Genomic DNA, 17,614 nt, shown 5'->3' on the forward strand with positions numbered 1-17,614 from the left:
GGCCACACGATGGCAGTAGAAGAAAGACGGTCGGAGGGATTTCTCCTGGCGGCCGCGCCTGAGCCGCCCGGACAGCGGGAGCCGCACTGGGCACATCCGCAACGTCGCTAATTTATTTCCTTTTGATATGTATTTATATAGGCAACTCGGCACAGGGTGGGAGGAGATTAGGTAGGAATCGAGGCCATGTAAGATTTTTTTTTTATTGTGTGTTCACCCCCCAAGTCAAGACTCCCTGGGTCACCATCTGACCCCCCGCCCCCTTCTGCCCCCTTCCTGCTGGTAATGACCACACTGTTCTCGGTGCCTGTGAGTGTTGGTGGGGGTTTGCTTGATCCCTTCACATTTTTCACCCAGCCCCCAAACCCCCTTCCCTCTGACAGCTGTCAGCCTGTTCTCTATCTTCGAGTCTATTTTGTTAGTTTATTTTGTTCACTAGATTCCACATGTAAGTGAAATCGTATGGTGCTTGTCTTTCTCTGACTGGCTTATTTCACTTAGCGTCATACTCTCCAGGTCCATCCCCGCTGTTGTGAAAGGTAAGATTTCCTTCTTTTTCACGGCTGAGTAGTATTCCACGGTGTAAATGTAACACTGCTTTTTCACCCACTCACTTACTGATGTGCACTTGGGCTGCTTCCAAACCATGCAAAAATTGATAAGGCCCGGAGGAAGCAAGAACATAATAGCTAGTGGAATATATGGCCTCATCTTCCAGAGCCCCCAAACTCTGTGTTCAGTCACTGATAAGACAGAAAATGACCTAAAACCTACCAGTGAGATACTATCCCTTATCTTTGTGTGGGGTCATGTGCTCCAAAGGCCAAACTGAACAATTACAATTTACTGAGCATCTATTCTGAGCCAGGTACAGTACAAAACTTCATGTGGCTGACATTCACTTCTCAAAATAACCTTTGTGGTGGGGTGGATGGAATCCCATTTTATAGATGGGGAAGCAGGCACAGACAAGCTGGTGTGCTAAGCGAGGCCACATAGCTACTGTGCAGTGGGATTCCATGGAGGTCAGGAAAGCCTTTTAAGCCTTTAGAAGTTAGAGGGTAGAAGGCCAGGCAGGAGCCACTGTAAAGCTTAGAATCCCAAGAAGGTTCCAGAAGGTAGAGGTATTTTTGTTTGTTTTTAATCCACACCTGAGGATATTTTTTCCATTGTTTTTCAGAGATAGTGGAAGGGAGGGAGAGAGACACATCGACTGGTTGCCTCCCTCAGGGGGACCGGGGATGGAGCCTGCAAGAGAGGTACTTGCCCTTGGTCAAAATCGAACCCAGGACCCTTCAGTCCATGGGCCGACGCTCTAACTACTAAGCCAAACCAGCCAGGGTGAGATAAAAGAGTTTTATAGAGGCTGCGTCAGCTCAGCCAGTTGCACCTCACTGGCCACGGCTGGGCCTCAGGACCACCCCTGAACCTCTCCCAGTGGCCAGGGTATGGGATGGAGCAGTCCAGGTCGCAGGTTTCATGTCTGAGCATCGAGGACTATTTGATACCAAACAGGAGCATGGGAAGTGGGGAGGGGATTGTTCCCAAAGGAAAACCAGAGTCTGGAACCAAAAGAGGGGTGGGCTGTGTTTTTAGGAGGCACAGGTTCCCCAGGCCCTAGCAGCCTGGGAACTGGTTAGACAGGGAGAATCTCAGGCCCCACCCAGACCCACTGAATCAGAATCTGCATCTTAAGGAGACCCCTGGGTGATCTGCATGCACGTTCGAGGAGCGGGGCCCTTACATAATACAACCATCAGCTCAGGCTATTCACATTGTCACAGTGCAGCATTGCCCTTACACCGCCCGACGGGCAGAGCCCATTTAAGATTCACTAAGTGCTCTGACTGGCCCTTCACAGCACAAGGGTCCAGATCAGGATCAAGTGTTGGATCTAGTTGTCAGTGGTCTCCGGTTTACAACAATCTTCAGCTCTCCTCGACTTTCCCCACCTTGACACACACAGGTTTTATAGAATAGCTGTCAATTTGGATTTGTCTGGTATATTTTCATGATTAAATCAGGGTCAAGCGCCTTTGGCAGGTGTATCACAGAAGCGATGTAGTCGTCTCATTGCATCCTACCAGGTGATTTCAATTTGTCCTGCTTTGAGGATGTTCACTTTGACCCCTTGATGAGAGGGGTGTGCGCCAGGCTTCTCCGGTCAAGTACTATTTTCCCTGCTTTTGTAATAAATAAGCATTTTGTAAGTAGGTACTTTGAAATATGTAAATTTCCTATTCATTAAACTTTCCATTCCTTTGAAAATGTATCAATATCAACTTGTGGTTTCCTACTTTATTCAGTGTGTTATATCCCTCGACTATCATTATTAATTTTGATGCTGAAATTGCCCGGTTTGGCCATGGGAGACCAGTCATTGACGCGCCCCCTCATTCCGTGAACACATGCTCTCACAACAGAGCCTTCCAGGCTCATCGTGTACATCCCCACCCTGCTCTGGAAGCAGACGTTTCTCTAAAGAATTACGGTTCCTCTTAGTGGAAAGTGGTTTGTAAAAGCCAAGATCTGAGTGACAGGCATGCCCACTACTACTGGGGTGTCACTGCTCTCAGGCCTTCTCGGCGGACAAAGCTGAGGAATATATGCTATCTGCACATTAACATACCCAGTTCCGATCCAGCACCACAGGGCTGGCTCCACTCTCCCTCCTCCAACTGTAGCAGCTTAGCTTCCATCAGCCTCAGTATTTTCGCTCGTCTGGCTAATGCCCTGCGTAGAACCACGTTCCACCTACCTGCTGCCTTCCGGCCCTCCCCGCCCTGCTGGGCTGCCGCTCCCGCCAAGCTGTCCCCAGTCGCACGGAGGCCTTCCTCACCCTACTCTGGTCCCCCACAGCTCCCCCCACCCCCGCTGGGCACCTAATGGCTTTAGGCCCGAATGGAGAAGGGAGGAGGAAGCGGCTTTGGGTTTTTTCGTTAACTCCCCAGTGGTTCCTGTGCAGAGGGTCGACAGCCACCGAGGCCCGTCGCTTGTCCCTGTGAGAGTTACTGCCACTCAGCCTGCAGAGGGTTTTCCAGCTCAGTGGGCTCCGGGGTGCAGGGCTGTCGGGGAAGGGGGCAGTGCCAGCAGAGATGGAGAAACTCCGGCTGCCACCTTTCAGGTTTTTTTTTTTGTTTTTTTTTCCCTAGAGCATCTCATATCCTTGGTTCCCCACCCTGGAGCTTTAACAAATGCCAGTGTGGCCCAACCCCTAGAGATTCTGATCCCACTGGTCTGTTTTTAAAAAATGCTTCCCGGGCAGGTGAGGCCGGGAGAAGCCGTTCCAGAGGCACACAGCAGCCCGGTTAGCCCGCCCTGCGCTGCCAGGGTGGGGGTCTGCGGATGCGTCCTTATCGAAAGCGGGGATTGCAAACTTTTCCTGTTAAGGGTCAGAGAGCAAATAGTTTAGGCTTTGAGGCCACAAGGCCTCTGTCACAGCTAATCGACTCTCGTTGCAATGTGAGAGCCGCAGGCCTCTCCAGAGTGCGGTGGTGTGGCCGTGTTCCAACGGAACACTCACAGAAGCGGGCGGCCTGCTGGACTTGGCCCCAGGCTCTGGTTTGCAGACTCTCCATGAAAACGTAGCGGTTTTGAAATTTGCATTTCAAGCCCTCCAACTTCAAGTTATGCTGTAGACAGGGAAATTTTAATTAAGCAGAAAATAATTACCTGTATTGACCCAAATATTTCCTGATGTGATTTAACTGTCCTAACCTTGCCCCGGGTCAAGCTAGTCTCCCTGGTCGGGCTCACAGAGGCAGAGCTTCAATTTGCCTTTTTCTTTCCTGCTTTTCTTCTGGTTTCGATCGCAGATTAAACAGCTAGCAGTAGCGATATTTAAATCCGCACCAAACACAACTACAGACCTGGGGCTCAGGGTTCTACTGAGACGCAAATTAGTCCCTTAGCAGAGGGGTTCGGCACAGCCGCCTGTGCCACTGTCCCTTGGGCCTAGCACGTGTCAGAAGCACCAGGCAGGCTCTGCGGAAGGAGCTAGGGGCTCGGATGTAGGAGTGGGGGGGGGGGGCACCTTGCTGGCCGACCTGTGCTTATTTGGGAAATACATCTAATGCTCATGCCTGAAAAAAAAAATCCTTATTTGCAAATAGTCTAAACTATGTAATTCAAATCTCAAGTCACCTGTCACTTGGTTTTGATAATAGGATTGATTTTCCCTTTAAAGGGGCTGGGGTGCAGGGCAGTGTCCGAGCCCCAGGGCAAGGTCTGCCCGAGGCAGCTTCTGCAGGGGGGGCAGGCGGACGGAGCACAGCCCACTCTGGCTGGCAGGCCCGCCAGCAGAGCAGGTGGCGTTACCAGCTAATAATTAAAACAATAATGTTTCAAGCAGTGGGCTGAGACTTTCAAACACACACCAACTCAACGGCTGGTTACACTTCTCCCGTTCTGGGCAGTAGTGCTCACATTTGTTGGTACCACTGTCCTGCCTTCTTGTAAAACTGGGGGTATTACTTGTTTCCCCAAGCCGCTAACAAGCCCCCCTGCCCTGTGTCAGCAATACGGTTTCCGCTGTTCACTGCACTCTTGCACCGTGCTTGTGTTCAGCCTGAGGTTACCTGCATTTCCATCACGCATTTGAGAGCCCCTCTCCTCCTCACTGCAAACTTGAAAACGTTTACATACAAGAACACAGGTTTTAAAGGACTTCTTGGGCCTCAAACCCAACATCTAAGCTCTGAGCTACAAAGTGGCATCTTTGATCTCTTAAGAAAATAAGTGTGTGTGAGAAAACCCTCCAATGCACACAGACCATACATTTCAGACAGAACTGATTTGGATGGGAGACAGGTGCTATGCCCACTGATTCACTCAATGATGTTTACTGGGCACCCACCAGTGCCAGGCTCCGCTGCTGGGTCTGCAGAGCTCTTGGAGAGCTCATGCTCTTGTGGAGGAAATGACAAAAACAAGTAAATAATGAAGACAATTTCAGCCAGTGCACACCCGGGGCAGGGCTCGTGGTGATACTACGTTCAAGAGAACGAAGCATGGAGCTGAGAGCTGACCACTGTCCAGACAAATGTGCAGGGGCGCCAAGTCTGAACTTGGTTCAGTGTTTTTGCTCTACCTGGAGACAATCATGTTTCTTTATTTCATGCAAAGAAGAAAAAGATAAGTGCCTATTTTGAATTTGCTAATGTAGCCATTTCTTTTATTTGTACTAAGGCTACATAATGTGGGCTTTGTAAAGTCTGCAGGATACATTTCTAATGGAAACACTCGCGTGCATGACTGTACAACAGCAAAGCAATAAATTACCATGATTTTGTACCCCCTGCTGCTATGAGTTCCATCAGACTTCAGGAATGTTGCTTTCACTTAAAAAAAAAAAAACCTCTACAAATATTGGTTTGTCAGGAAAACAAATATTAAATGCCAATTGTGCTCAAAGACATGAGAAAAAGTGTGCAGTTCAGTCATTGTGGACTTGAGAAATAAATTGTACCGGGAAGAGCAATTTGCAACATAAAGCTTGCTTAATAATTTACTGGAATCTGCAAACTCAGTGATTATGCCAGGCAATGGGCATTTGATTAAATTGAAGAAAATAACTACAGTATAAGCTGTCCAGAGACTGAGAACACTTGTATTAACATGAAAAGCTTTAAAAAAAAAAAATTAGAATGCTCTTAGAGATTCCAATTTTACTTTTAGCTGGATTGCTTCAGGTTTTTTTTTTGTATTCTCATAGTAACTAAATGACTAGTCAGAGTACTAGCCATGTGATATATGGCTGTTATTCTGGGCATATTCACTCCGTAAGCCCATGTTTTCTCACCATGAACATCAGGCTAGAGGGGTGCCTGGCACATGGGTAGTACATGGTCAGCGTTAGCTGTGAAGAACCCACAGGACCTGCTAGAGGCAACTCGATTTACTGTGAATGCAAAACCAGGACTATGCTTGGCCCGGGGACACACATGAAACAAAGAACTGGTCCTCAGGGCGTCCACAGCCTGTGTGATACTTGCCATTTCTCGAGGCTTCAGGAGCCCTAGAAAGACAGTAATTACCATACTGGGCGGGGAGAGGGGCGGAGAGCGCAGGCAGGTGACACTGAGGCCAGCCCAGCGAGCACGGAGAAAGGAAGAGGAAGGCCGCGGAAGGAGTGCTGCCGCCCGGTGCAGGCTGCCGAGCCCTGCGGCTTAGAATGCTCCTGCTCTTCTGACACATAAAGATAAAATCCCCTACATTTTAAAGTTGCTTTACTATACCCAACTCTACTAATTCTTGCCAACTCTGCACCACAGAGATCTCCCATTACTTATCCGCTTGTCCTTAAAACAGTGACTTTATTGGTTCTCCACACACAAACTGTACACTAAGGAGATTCTGGTAACTAGAGGCCATCACACAATTTTAAATTTAAAACGTTAAGAGTAAAGTTCTCGAAATGGCTAAAAGTGGCTATACAAAAATCTGACATAATAAAAATGAGGAAGCCCACAGGTTTTTGAAATACAATTTATTCAAAGCATTTCACATGAAAATTATACTAGGCTCAAATACATGGATGCTAAGTTACATATAAAACACTATAGTTTCCGGAAGTTTACAATGACATTTACTTTTTAGAATTAGCTGTTTGCTTATGATTTGAGTCTAAAATGTATTATTGAGTGTTGCTATAATTGTGTTTACTTTGTATTTCTATTTATTTTAATTTCACTGGTAGATATTTAGAAAGCATTCATAAGACCACCTAGAATATACAATTATTAAATTTTAAATACTCATGTTCAAAAGGGAAAGCCAATCAGTGCTAAAAATATGACAGGACAGTGCTTTGTTAATACATCTAACATATTCAATGGCCCCAGCCTGCCGTTTAGAATGTTAGGTGAGGATTTGTGACCATTTCCTCTGCACTACATCCACATTTTACCAGAGTCAACATACAAAGCTGGCTTAGAGTCACTTCATACAATTGAGATTGTACTGTTTCCCCAAAGATGACTGCGAAGACCAGATTATGTCCCAGGGTTATGCCTCATTTCAGAGACCTATGTTAATGAACATTAGTAAAATTTAGCTCAACAATTAGCATAACTGCAAAAAATAAGGTCTGCTGCAGCGGAATCACTAATGGAGTGAGGCTCATGGCAGATCAGACAATATCATAACCACAACATGTACAGGCCCTGCACTGGGGTGGTGGTGTCACAAAGTCCTTTCGGCTTGGGCTCAGCACTGGCGGGGCTGAGATTTCTTAGGTCTAACTCTACAAAAAAGATGAAGAAAAGCATAGCCTATGTCATAACAACATTTCTTTCTTGGCTCTCCTCCATCATCCCGCCCTCTCAAGCCATCCTGTGTTAGGAATAAATACAAGCACATAAATAGATTAACTTGTCATTTATTTATTTTTGTCCTCTCAAATACATTTAAAAAATAACATTTTAGACAGAATCACAAATACACACAAAACAAAGTAGGGTATGCTTGTTTCACAAAGGGTTTTCCCTTAATTCCTTCAACTGCTTTGCATAAAATTCAAAGCTTTCCTGTTGAGGAGACAAAAAGGGAGGGAAGGTAAGATAAAATTACTAGCAATGAGGTGATGGTACAACATGTAAAAATCACGAAGTACTGCAAACTGGCAGCAAAGATTGCTGGGCCCAAGGCAGCCGTGCGCCCTCAATCTTCAGCACTCCTCTGTTTCATGACATCGCCAGCTCAAGGGCCCCAAATTTAGAGGAAATGCTAGCACCAGGAGCTTGTGTGTGAGAGTGTGCGTGTAGATATTTATACTTGGGTATGAAAGGTTGAGGTGTTTGAAATAAACATGGTGTAGTGACTTTCAGTTCCATGACACAATAAAAGGAAATACTGCGTACATGATTCATCTTGTTAAATAGAATAAAACAGAACTTCCTAGGCAACCTACTGAATGGTAGAAAATATCTGCATAGCATATATCTGCTGAGTGGTTAATATTTAAAATACAAGAGGAACTCAGACAGATCAATAGCAAAACACCCCCAACCCTATTAAAAAACTGTCAGAAGATCTGAATAGACATTTTTCCAACTAAGACATACAGACTGCTAACAGGTACATGAAAAGATGCTTAGTATCACTAATCATCAAGGAAATGCATATCAAAACCACAAGGAGATACCACCTCACACCTGTTAGAATGGCGATTATAAACGACAAGAAATAACAGGTGTTGGTGAGGATGTGAAAAAAGGGACCCCTATGCACCGTTTCTAGGAATACAAGTTGGTATAGCTACTAGGGAAAATAGTATGGAGGTTCCTCAAAAAATTAAAAACAGAACTATCATATGACCCAGCAATTCCATTTCTGGGTAATTATCCAAAGGAAAACCCCCCCACTAATTCAAAAGGTATATGCAACCCCATGTTCATGAGGCATTATTTATAACAGCCAAGACATGGAAACAACTTAAATGTCCATCAAAGAATGAATGGATTTAAAAGATGCGCTACACATACAACCAGAGGAATATTCAACCATAAAAATGGACCCTGAAGGCATTTTGCTAAGAGAAGTCAGACAGAAAAAGAGAAATCCATATCATCTCACTTATATGTAAAATCTAAAAAATAAAACACAAAACAGAGCTCATACATAAAGAGAACATACTGGTGGCTGCCTGAAGGGGGGTGGGGGGTGAAATGGGTGAAGGGTCAAAAGGAACCAATTTCCAGTTATAAAACCAGTAAGTCATGAGGATGTAATATACATCATGGTGCTTATTAGTTAACAATACTGTATTACATATTTGAAAGTAGCTAGCAGAGTGATTCTTCAAAAGTTCTCATCACAAGAAAAAAATTTGGTTATGATGTATGGTGACGGATGTTAACTGGACTTATTGTGGTGTCATTTTGCAATATATACAAGTATCAAATCATTACACTGTACACTTCAAACTAATGTATCTTGTCAATTATACCTCAATAAAATTGTCCTAGATGAAGAAATAAAAATAAACTTGTTTAAACTGAACAAGCAATTAATAGTTCTATAATACACTTGGCTATTGAAATATAAGTTATTAAATGCTATTTCAAGTTGAAATAATGAGAAAACCACATCAAGGACATTTGATAAATTCACACCTATAGCTGAGGGTCTGAAACTGACCTTGTATTTTAAACCTCAGTACCAGAGGGCTATGTTCTCCCACAGCCCATACCCAAGGTGTGAAGGTTCAGTTCCCGAAACCCTCCCCTGAGGGTTTTACACAGAGATCTAATCCTCATGTAATTAAGTATTCAACTTATTTTTTTTAGACATTATTGTGAAGCGTACATAAATCTGTAGAAGTAATTCTTTTCCCTTTAATTAAGAAATACTCACAGGGGGTTCAGTAAAAGGGACGGGCTCTCCAGCATTCTTCAGCAAGACTGCATAGCGTTTTAGAAACAGATCATCCAATTTTATATTCTTTGCAGTCAAATTTTCATACAGTGTTTTAGCGGACGAGACATCATTGTCCAAAACTGAAGAAAAAGATATTAATCACAGATAAAGACAACCTGTCTTCCTCTTTTCCCAAAACACTTAGCTATTCAGAGACTCGTGTCTTCCTCCTTGGATCCCTTTATCCCAAGGCAAACGAACTTAACTGCCTTTAGCAAAAAGCCACATTCAGAATCTACCAGCTCCCTCACTCCTCCTCTACATCTCTCATTCAGAATTATTCACTATGGAAGAGAAGGAAAATGACAAATATGACTATTTTAAAAGGTCCACGATTGTAAAAGTGACTACAAACTGAAGTCCTCAACCACAGAGTACGCACACATCACTCAACGTGCTTCTGCTTAAAACCATACTTTGAAATCAAACTAAATCAGGGATTGTTGTGGTAAATTATGCAGAATCTTTATCTACATCAATATCAAGATGATCAGTTAAGCAACACCAAGACGACTTTCAATACATTCTTCTGTTATAAAATAAGCAAATATAAGGAATATAGTTAGCTACAATGACAAAAAATCCATACATAATTAATATACATAAAAAGCTATATACATCTATATAATGTTAACAAGTTACACTAATATTTCCATTAAGTGGATGATAGACTAGCCTAGGAGCTAGGTTTAGCTGGCTTTCCACTTAGGCTGATTTGCGGACGTTTCCTTTTTACATTTACTGTTGAGATTATGGGGGCTCTGCTACTAACTGTCGGTAAATGTTAACATATAAGCACCTAACAACCCCCTTACCCTACACTGAGGTTCTATAACCAATCCCAACTGTGGTCAGCCTCCAGGATGGATGTGAGAAGTTTAGGAATCAATCCAAGGATCTCCCAAAAGAGAGCGAGGGTGGATGACTCACCAGCCTCACTGGGTTTGTAGGTTGGGTGAATTCAATTTCCTATGTCAGTCCTTTCCCTGCCACTGTCAAGGGCTCAGCTCAGCGCTACCACCTTTCTTTCAGAAAACCGCTAGAAAACTCTCCCATTTTCCCTTTCCCCACTTCCTGATCTCCCTGCTCCTCTCCCTCCCAACTGACCAAGTGGGATTACACAATTTAGTAGTTTTATGCTGTTTGACCCTATTTCATGTTACTTAGTTACTATTTAATATCTGCCAATTCCCCAAATGGAAGTTTAAGAAGGTTTATGATTACAGCTCTGCTTTGAAATGCATCATGTTCTCCTGACAAGGGTGGAAAACTGGAGAATTAATTTACTAATTCTGATTGTAGTCTGTTGTCCTGCCAATAAAATCAAAAGAGCAATTCTTTATTTACCCCTTGCCTCAAGTGAGCAAAATCAGTGGTTGGCAGATGGGCAGGTGATCAAAACTTAGAAAAGCTAACTTATTTTGATTACTGAGAAAACTTTAGATTGGTTCCCTTTCATATGTGATGGGCAGGCAATCAGGGAACTGCTTAAAAGATGATAATTTCCACTGTGACTTAAGGTAAGATTTGGAGCCCACTTTTTAGTTAAGGGCTTGTTAATCAAAGGCCTGGGTAGGCAGGGAGGGTACTGAAGAAGCAAGAAGGCAAGGCAAGCAACAGTCTCAAGTATGTACCTATTTCATGTAGTGTTTCAGGTGGCAGGGCCTTGGGGAAACTGGATTGCTCCCAGTATGTAAACCCAAGCGGACTTCCAGATCTTTCCAGGAGCCTGGGATCCTAACTCAATACCCCTGGGCCCCTCTGAAGATGCTCAGTGATACTTGTTTTATGTTAAAGAAACATATTCTAAAGCTAAATAAATTATTTATATAATAATTATCTGATAGGAGTACTACCTTTGAGCTGAAGACTTAGTTGACTATATTACAATTATTTAAATCACTTAAATAATATAGTCAGATTAAACTTATTACCGTATCTTTTCATGATGGAACTATATATTTCTTCTTTTTCAGTTAATTCAGGAATCAGTTCTAACAAAGATTTCAATACTGGTGCCTAGGAAATTAAAATACAGGTCAAAAGAACTGTGAAATAAAACTGATATATAGACATTACAAAATCCTGACAATAATTACAATAGAATTGCCTACTCAATTTAATGGACTATTTTCCCTTCTGTATACAGGCTGGGTTCCATTCCAGACCACTGCAAGAAAGCAAGTATCGTAATAAAGCAAGTCATAATTTTTTTGCTAATGGAGGGTCTTGTCTTATATTTGTTAAAAAAAAAGAAAAAAAAAGCGACATCTGTGAAGCCCCGATTAAACAAAATGCATTCATATGAGGTATGCCTGTATCTTAGTATATGATGCTGATTGAGTAATTTACAACCAAAACAAACAAGTACTTTTTAAGTTAATGCACTCCCATTTACATTTCCATGAATATTTTCCTAAAATATTATAAAGATTGCTTCTTTTATCAGTTGTTAACCATACCAAGAAATTATGAGATCCCAAAGCATAGAAAAGATAAATAACTGTATCTTTAGGTACCAAAAATTTTAGGTGAAATGTGAAAAATTCAAGGCAAACATTCTGAAGTTCCCCTACTTGGTATATAAATAGAACATTTGTGGATCTCACTGGAAATTTTACTTGACTGCTTTCACCTTTTAGTTCCTGTAGTGAACATGGAAACTGCCACACCCTAGTGAATAACCACTGAATACTTCCAAACACCAGTATTGCTGGGTGAATAAAGATGAATTTTATACAGCTTTATGCCCTGTTCCCATCTCACCAAGAGAAGCTAAATCTGGCTTAATTATTCTACTGTCCACTAGATAGGCTTTGTAACTGGAAGTTTTAACCCCGCAACTTAAAGTGCCCAGGGAGGAATATTGTTCTAAGCAGATCTATTACTGAACATTTCCCATCTCATCTTATTAGCAAGGAAAGGAGGTACTTTACTTGGGAGAGCCCCATATGTGAAGTGACAAATGCTTTTGAGATCTCTTAATACTTCTTTATCACAAATTTTAAAAAATATAGTCTCTTTGAAAGGAAAAAACCCTATTTTGAAAAAGTGTTTTGTTGTAAATAAATACACGAGCCAGAGATAAAATTTGCAATTAGGTAAAAACAAAAAAATTTTTAAGTGTGTGCATGTGTGTGGGAAGTAGTAAGCAGAAATTAAGAAAAACTTAGCCCTCCTAGACTGGAGACAACCTAAATGTTTCACAATAAAACAAACATTATAGTTGGCACTCAGTTTGAAACTTCATAATGTGCCCAAATAAACAAAGAATGGGGTTCCTAGTGCTCAACAGGTAAAATCAGATCTAAACAATTTTTTTAGAAGTACGCTTTCTTTTTTCAAAATAAAAAATAGAACTTGGTTCTGTTTTACATACCATGCATGCATCTTTTAGTGTATGTAAGAAAGTGTACAAATTGAGAACATTAGCTTCTGGCACATACCAACTTTAAGGCCAAATGGCTAACCTACCTGATGGTTTACACCTGATAAATAGTCAAAAATGGTCACATGATGAGAGGAGTGCTTCTGTACACTGTTACAAGTACCAAGTGACCTAAGCAACAGGATTTTTCTCTTTCATTTCTAGGGCCCGTGGGGCTCTTGATGCATAACTATGCGCATGGAGCACTGATTGCATGAACTTGTTTTGCATTTCTAGTACAACTAAGGAGCCAGAATCGACTTTCTATCAACATTTAAAAATGTAAACAAGTATAGACAAGTAAAGTCTTTGATCCTTATAGTGTTTTTAGATCAGGTCCTGAAGCAACAAGCTCTGATGTGATAATCATACCTCTGAACGAGACTGGCTTACAGCATCACTGATTTGTCAGTTAGTTAGCACCATACCTTTCCTGGGCTCCGAGTACTCCTCAGACAGAACACCACGAAAATTGGGGTTTGTTCAGCAATTGCACCGCATCTCTAAAAATTAAAACATTATTCAGTAAGTTAAGGTTTCTGATAAACAAGCAGACTAAGGTGAGTATTTTCAATTAATAAAGTTCATAATAATACAGTAATGTATCATGACCAACAGGGGGGCATAGTAGTCGACCAATATTTTTAAGGCAGGAAAAAAGAAAATGAGTGCAAGCTAAGTCAAGCTTTTGTGAATGCTGCCCTTGGCATTGCAAGTATAAAGTTTGTTTAAAAGACAAGGGAAAAATTAAACTAATGCTTCAACAACCACAGAATAAGGTTTAGGACTGCAAAGAAAGAGGAAAAAAAGAAACACTATTCCTCTCCAATTATACTGCCAAGCATTCACAAGTGAGCTAGGGATCATAAGGTTAATTATACATTTAATAAGGTGTCAGGGAGATAACTGCTCGTTTCTTTATAAAAATTAAAATGTACAAAGCAAGTTCTCTTTAAAGTATAATTACCTACACTTATGCATACAAAAGGACTGATTTCAATCTCTCTATTTTATAAAAGGCTTTCATTGCAACAGACAGCCAGTGCTTGAGAAAGAGACAAAAGTTAAACTAAAAAAAAAAGTTTGTATGACAGACCAGATAAATCAAGTGTCTATCCAATCTTAGATGCTATAGTAAAATCAAAATGGCAAGACAATATTTTAGTTTACACTCTTTGTCGATGTCATTCCTTAAGTTTCTAAAAACACATTCCTCTTTCAAAGCTTTAAAACATTGTCAATACTAAAATGAATAGTATAAAAAGAACTTTTGGGGACACACAGAACATTTACATTATAAATTGATGTTTTCGACATCTGTGAATAAAGTATTCTTCAGTATAGCAAGAATAATCTTTTCCTGTTTGACAAGGAGGTAAAGGATGGGTAAAGGCTTTATCGTTTGAAACCTCAGTCTACTGAAGGGATGAAAACGAAAAGACTGCTGCTGTTGCATCAACACTCAGTGGTCAAGAGCCTCTAGACAGGCCACTGTGGCTGAATGCAACTCTGAGGGCAGCAGACGACACGGGTCATCTCCCACCCTAGGTGCTGTCAGTCGTGCTAAGAAGAGCCTTAAAAGATTCTGGCTCAGAACAAGCTGGTAGAGGAAATACCAAGTGCCACCTTTCTAAAAAGCCATCAAAATACTGTGTTAAAATGGAATGAATACTACCACATGTATAATTAGATCCACATATACCCATGGTAAGTACACTTAGAAATAAATGTACAAACAAAGATAAACTATTAGAGTTTCTTTCAAGACAGAACCTGAAACACTAAAGGCAGGAAGATTTTAAAAATTCCTGAAATCCCTATCATAAACTGCCTTTTCTGTTTTTGTGTTTGTTTGTTTGTTAAAGATAAAGAAACCAAACAAAACAATAAAATTTCTAATTAACTGGAATTTCTCTCTGGCCAGGAACAGGAGTGCAAAACCCTTAGATGCAATGCCAATTTACACTTTTACAAAACTGTTAACAGATATTTCTCAGGCATGCCTTTTAAAAATGGTTTGGATTCTACTGTCAAGCTAGATGAACTTTAAGGGTCAAAACTAGAGCTCAGGCAAATGGGTAGTTTCATCATCCCTATCTACTACTTAACAATGTTTCGAAGCTCATAAAAATGTAAGTGACTGTAATGCTATTTACTATCAGAAATTGGTCCCAGACCTCAATTTGACACAGGGAGTCTACATAAACACAGCCGTTGGCAGGATCATGGTGACTGTTTGACTGCCACCTGCTGGGAAGGGGCTCCCCAGTGGTGCCTGTTTGTGTACATTGCCAGTGGCAGCTCCGATCACCCACCGTTCGGCACTTGGAGCAGCTTTATATTTAGTGCTGTTAAAATAGCATGAATGCAGTTGTCTCCTTCCCTGAAGATTGCTAATTTAACTGAGAGTGCGGACCACAGAAACCTGATTTGTCATTTAATGTGTCTGTGACACACAAGTGAATAGAAAGCAAATTCAACTCTTAAACCTTGCGTAAGGCACTGAAAATGTTTGAGTGTTCAACTGAGAAGCTGTACTTGAAAAGCAAACATTTCCTACTTTTTGTTTGCAAACTGTGTTGCCATGGTGATGTACACTATTTACAGCATTAGAGAACTTAAAGTAGGAAATCAAATGAATCGTTTTGTGTTACCTACCTGCAGATAAACATTTGTCTTTAAATTATTTCAGCAAAATAAGTCTTCCTTCTTCCCCCACCCCCTAAATCTAAGGACATTTCTAGTCTAATCTGGCATGTTTAAAACCAGCAACCTACAATTTACAATCCAGTTCTTATCATGCAACCTTGATTAGCAATGAGCTTAAATGTGCTAGCAGCACCACACTTCGGTTCTAATATTCTACCATACACTTGTGTCAAGTAATTTCTCAATTTACTCCTCACAAGCCACCAGTCCCACTGCTCCACATGTGGTGGGGTTATTACCTGTAGGAGAGCTCTGGCATCATCCACCTTGCCCGAATCCACAAGCTGAAGGAAAAGGTCGGTAACAGGTTTGTACACTGCAAACTGATTGGCCAATCTCTCTGCCATGATGCTTACTGAAAAAAAAATGACAGGTAAGAAAAACTTTTTGTTTAAACTATCCACCAAAGAAATTTGGTACAGTCTTACTAGAGAGAAAATGTGCTTCTGTTTTTTGTTCTTTTATTTTTTTTTTAAGCAAGAACAGCTACTTACACTTTTCAAGTGCTGATTCCAACTGCTCCTCTATTACTCTTCTGAATAAGTATGCCAAGCCAAAGTACTGGGCTTCCATGGTTTGATTCCCTGAAGTAAGCATATTTTCAATGTTTTCTATTGCAACATCTATGTTATTGCTGTGAAAGAAAAGAAATTTTAAAGAAATATTTGCTCTTGTGTTAATACTACAGGAAGTTTCATATGAGAACTTACTTTGGGATTCACACATGCAAATGCTTTAGGAAAAAGGAAAACACATCCACAATTAACCAGATAAGCCCTGGCTGGTGTTGCTCAGTGGTCAGTGTCAGCCTGGGCACCCAAAGGTAGCGGGTTTGGTTTCTGGTCAAGGGCATATACCTGGGTTGCGGGTTTGCTCCCCGCCCTAGTCAGGGCCCCTGCAGGAGACAACCAGTCGATGTCTCTCTCTCATATAGATGTTTCTCTCCCTCTCTCCCTCCCTTCCTTCCACTATCTCTGAAAAGCAATGGAAAAAAATATCCTCAGGTGAGGGTTAACCAAATAAATGAATAAATAAATAAATTATAAAACAAAACAAAACACTATGCAAGTTGAACCCAATCACACTTAGGTAACAAAAACAATCACTAGGTGGTTTATGCTACAATAAGTGAAGTAGCTATTTATTTGAAAACACTGTTCTAGAGACAAGATCAAACTACTATATATGGAAGCATTCATGAGGATAACTTAAAAAATATTGTATCTTAAATATTTAATTTGATTTTGCAGCTCTTTAGATGTAAAATAAAAATGTGTGCTTTATTACAATTTTAGCTTTATAATCTACAGTGGTCACTACTGCATGAAGTAAAGGTAATATGTACTATCGCAGGAATCTTAAAGATGTTGATGATGTCTTTAAAATGTGTATTTCCAAGTCATAGTCATAAAAATTTTTTTCTGTCAGGTATTGTAAAACATTGAAAAATATTCAATTTGTACTAAAATTCTCAGAAAAAAGTACCTTCACATTTTACATTAAAAAGTCAATTACATAGTCTTATTTAACAAGTTATAGTAAAAAATGATCTATATGACTTTTTGGTTAAGGTACTGTTTAATTGCTACATTACAGTTATGATACACCAAATCTAAATAATCAATTTTATGTTGAAATTATCACCTAAAACATAAGAATTCCCTAACTAAAAATGAACACCCCATGACAATGAATTTTTCTTATGGGTTTAGTTAGAAAAATTATTCACTAGTGAATAAAAACATATTTTCCACATCACAGCAAACTGTGTTTATATGATAACATTTAAAAATTTATCTGCTCTTACTTGAAAAATTTCCTTGATCTTCCAACTTAACATAATCACATTTTCTCATTAAAGGGAAAGTTTAAAGTTCTATGTGGGGAAGTAAGTTTTTATAAAAGAGAAAACAAAACAAAACACAACTTTTTCTCTGCCCAAAGAAATAGAAACAAACAAAAAACCCTAAAAACCCACAAACATTACATTTTAGTATCACAACCCATTAAATGTATGTAAGATTAACTACTAAAGAACATTTTTTTTCTATAGGCCTGAAG

The 17,614-nt window shown here is 40.7% G+C and overlaps 1 protein-coding gene across 1 annotated transcript in view; it reads right to left on the reverse strand.

Moving 5' to 3' along the window:
* Nucleotides 1–7,362: 7,362 nt before the first annotated feature.
* LRPPRC (leucine rich pentatricopeptide repeat containing) overlaps nucleotides 7,363–17,614 on the reverse strand; it is an 87,839-nt gene continuing 77,587 nt past the window's right edge. Inside the window, exons 33-38 of the mRNA XM_087823526.1 lie at nucleotides 16,048–16,187; nucleotides 15,793–15,908; nucleotides 13,273–13,347; nucleotides 11,352–11,436; nucleotides 9,355–9,497; nucleotides 7,363–7,526 (exon numbers count right to left, since the gene is read on the reverse strand). Coding sequence (XP_087679652.1) covers nucleotides 7,470–7,526; nucleotides 9,355–9,497; nucleotides 11,352–11,436; nucleotides 13,273–13,347; nucleotides 15,793–15,908; nucleotides 16,048–16,187 — 616 coding nt within the window. The 3' untranslated portion in view covers nucleotides 7,363–7,469. The remainder of the gene's footprint in view (nucleotides 7,527–9,354; nucleotides 9,498–11,351; nucleotides 11,437–13,272; nucleotides 13,348–15,792; nucleotides 15,909–16,047; nucleotides 16,188–17,614) is intronic.

The sequence above is a fragment of the Miniopterus natalensis genome, chromosome 13 (assembly GCF_054644295.1).
Source record: "Miniopterus natalensis isolate mMinNat1 chromosome 13, mMinNat1.hap1, whole genome shotgun sequence".
Lineage (NCBI taxonomy): Eukaryota > Metazoa > Chordata > Mammalia > Chiroptera > Miniopteridae > Miniopterus > Miniopterus natalensis.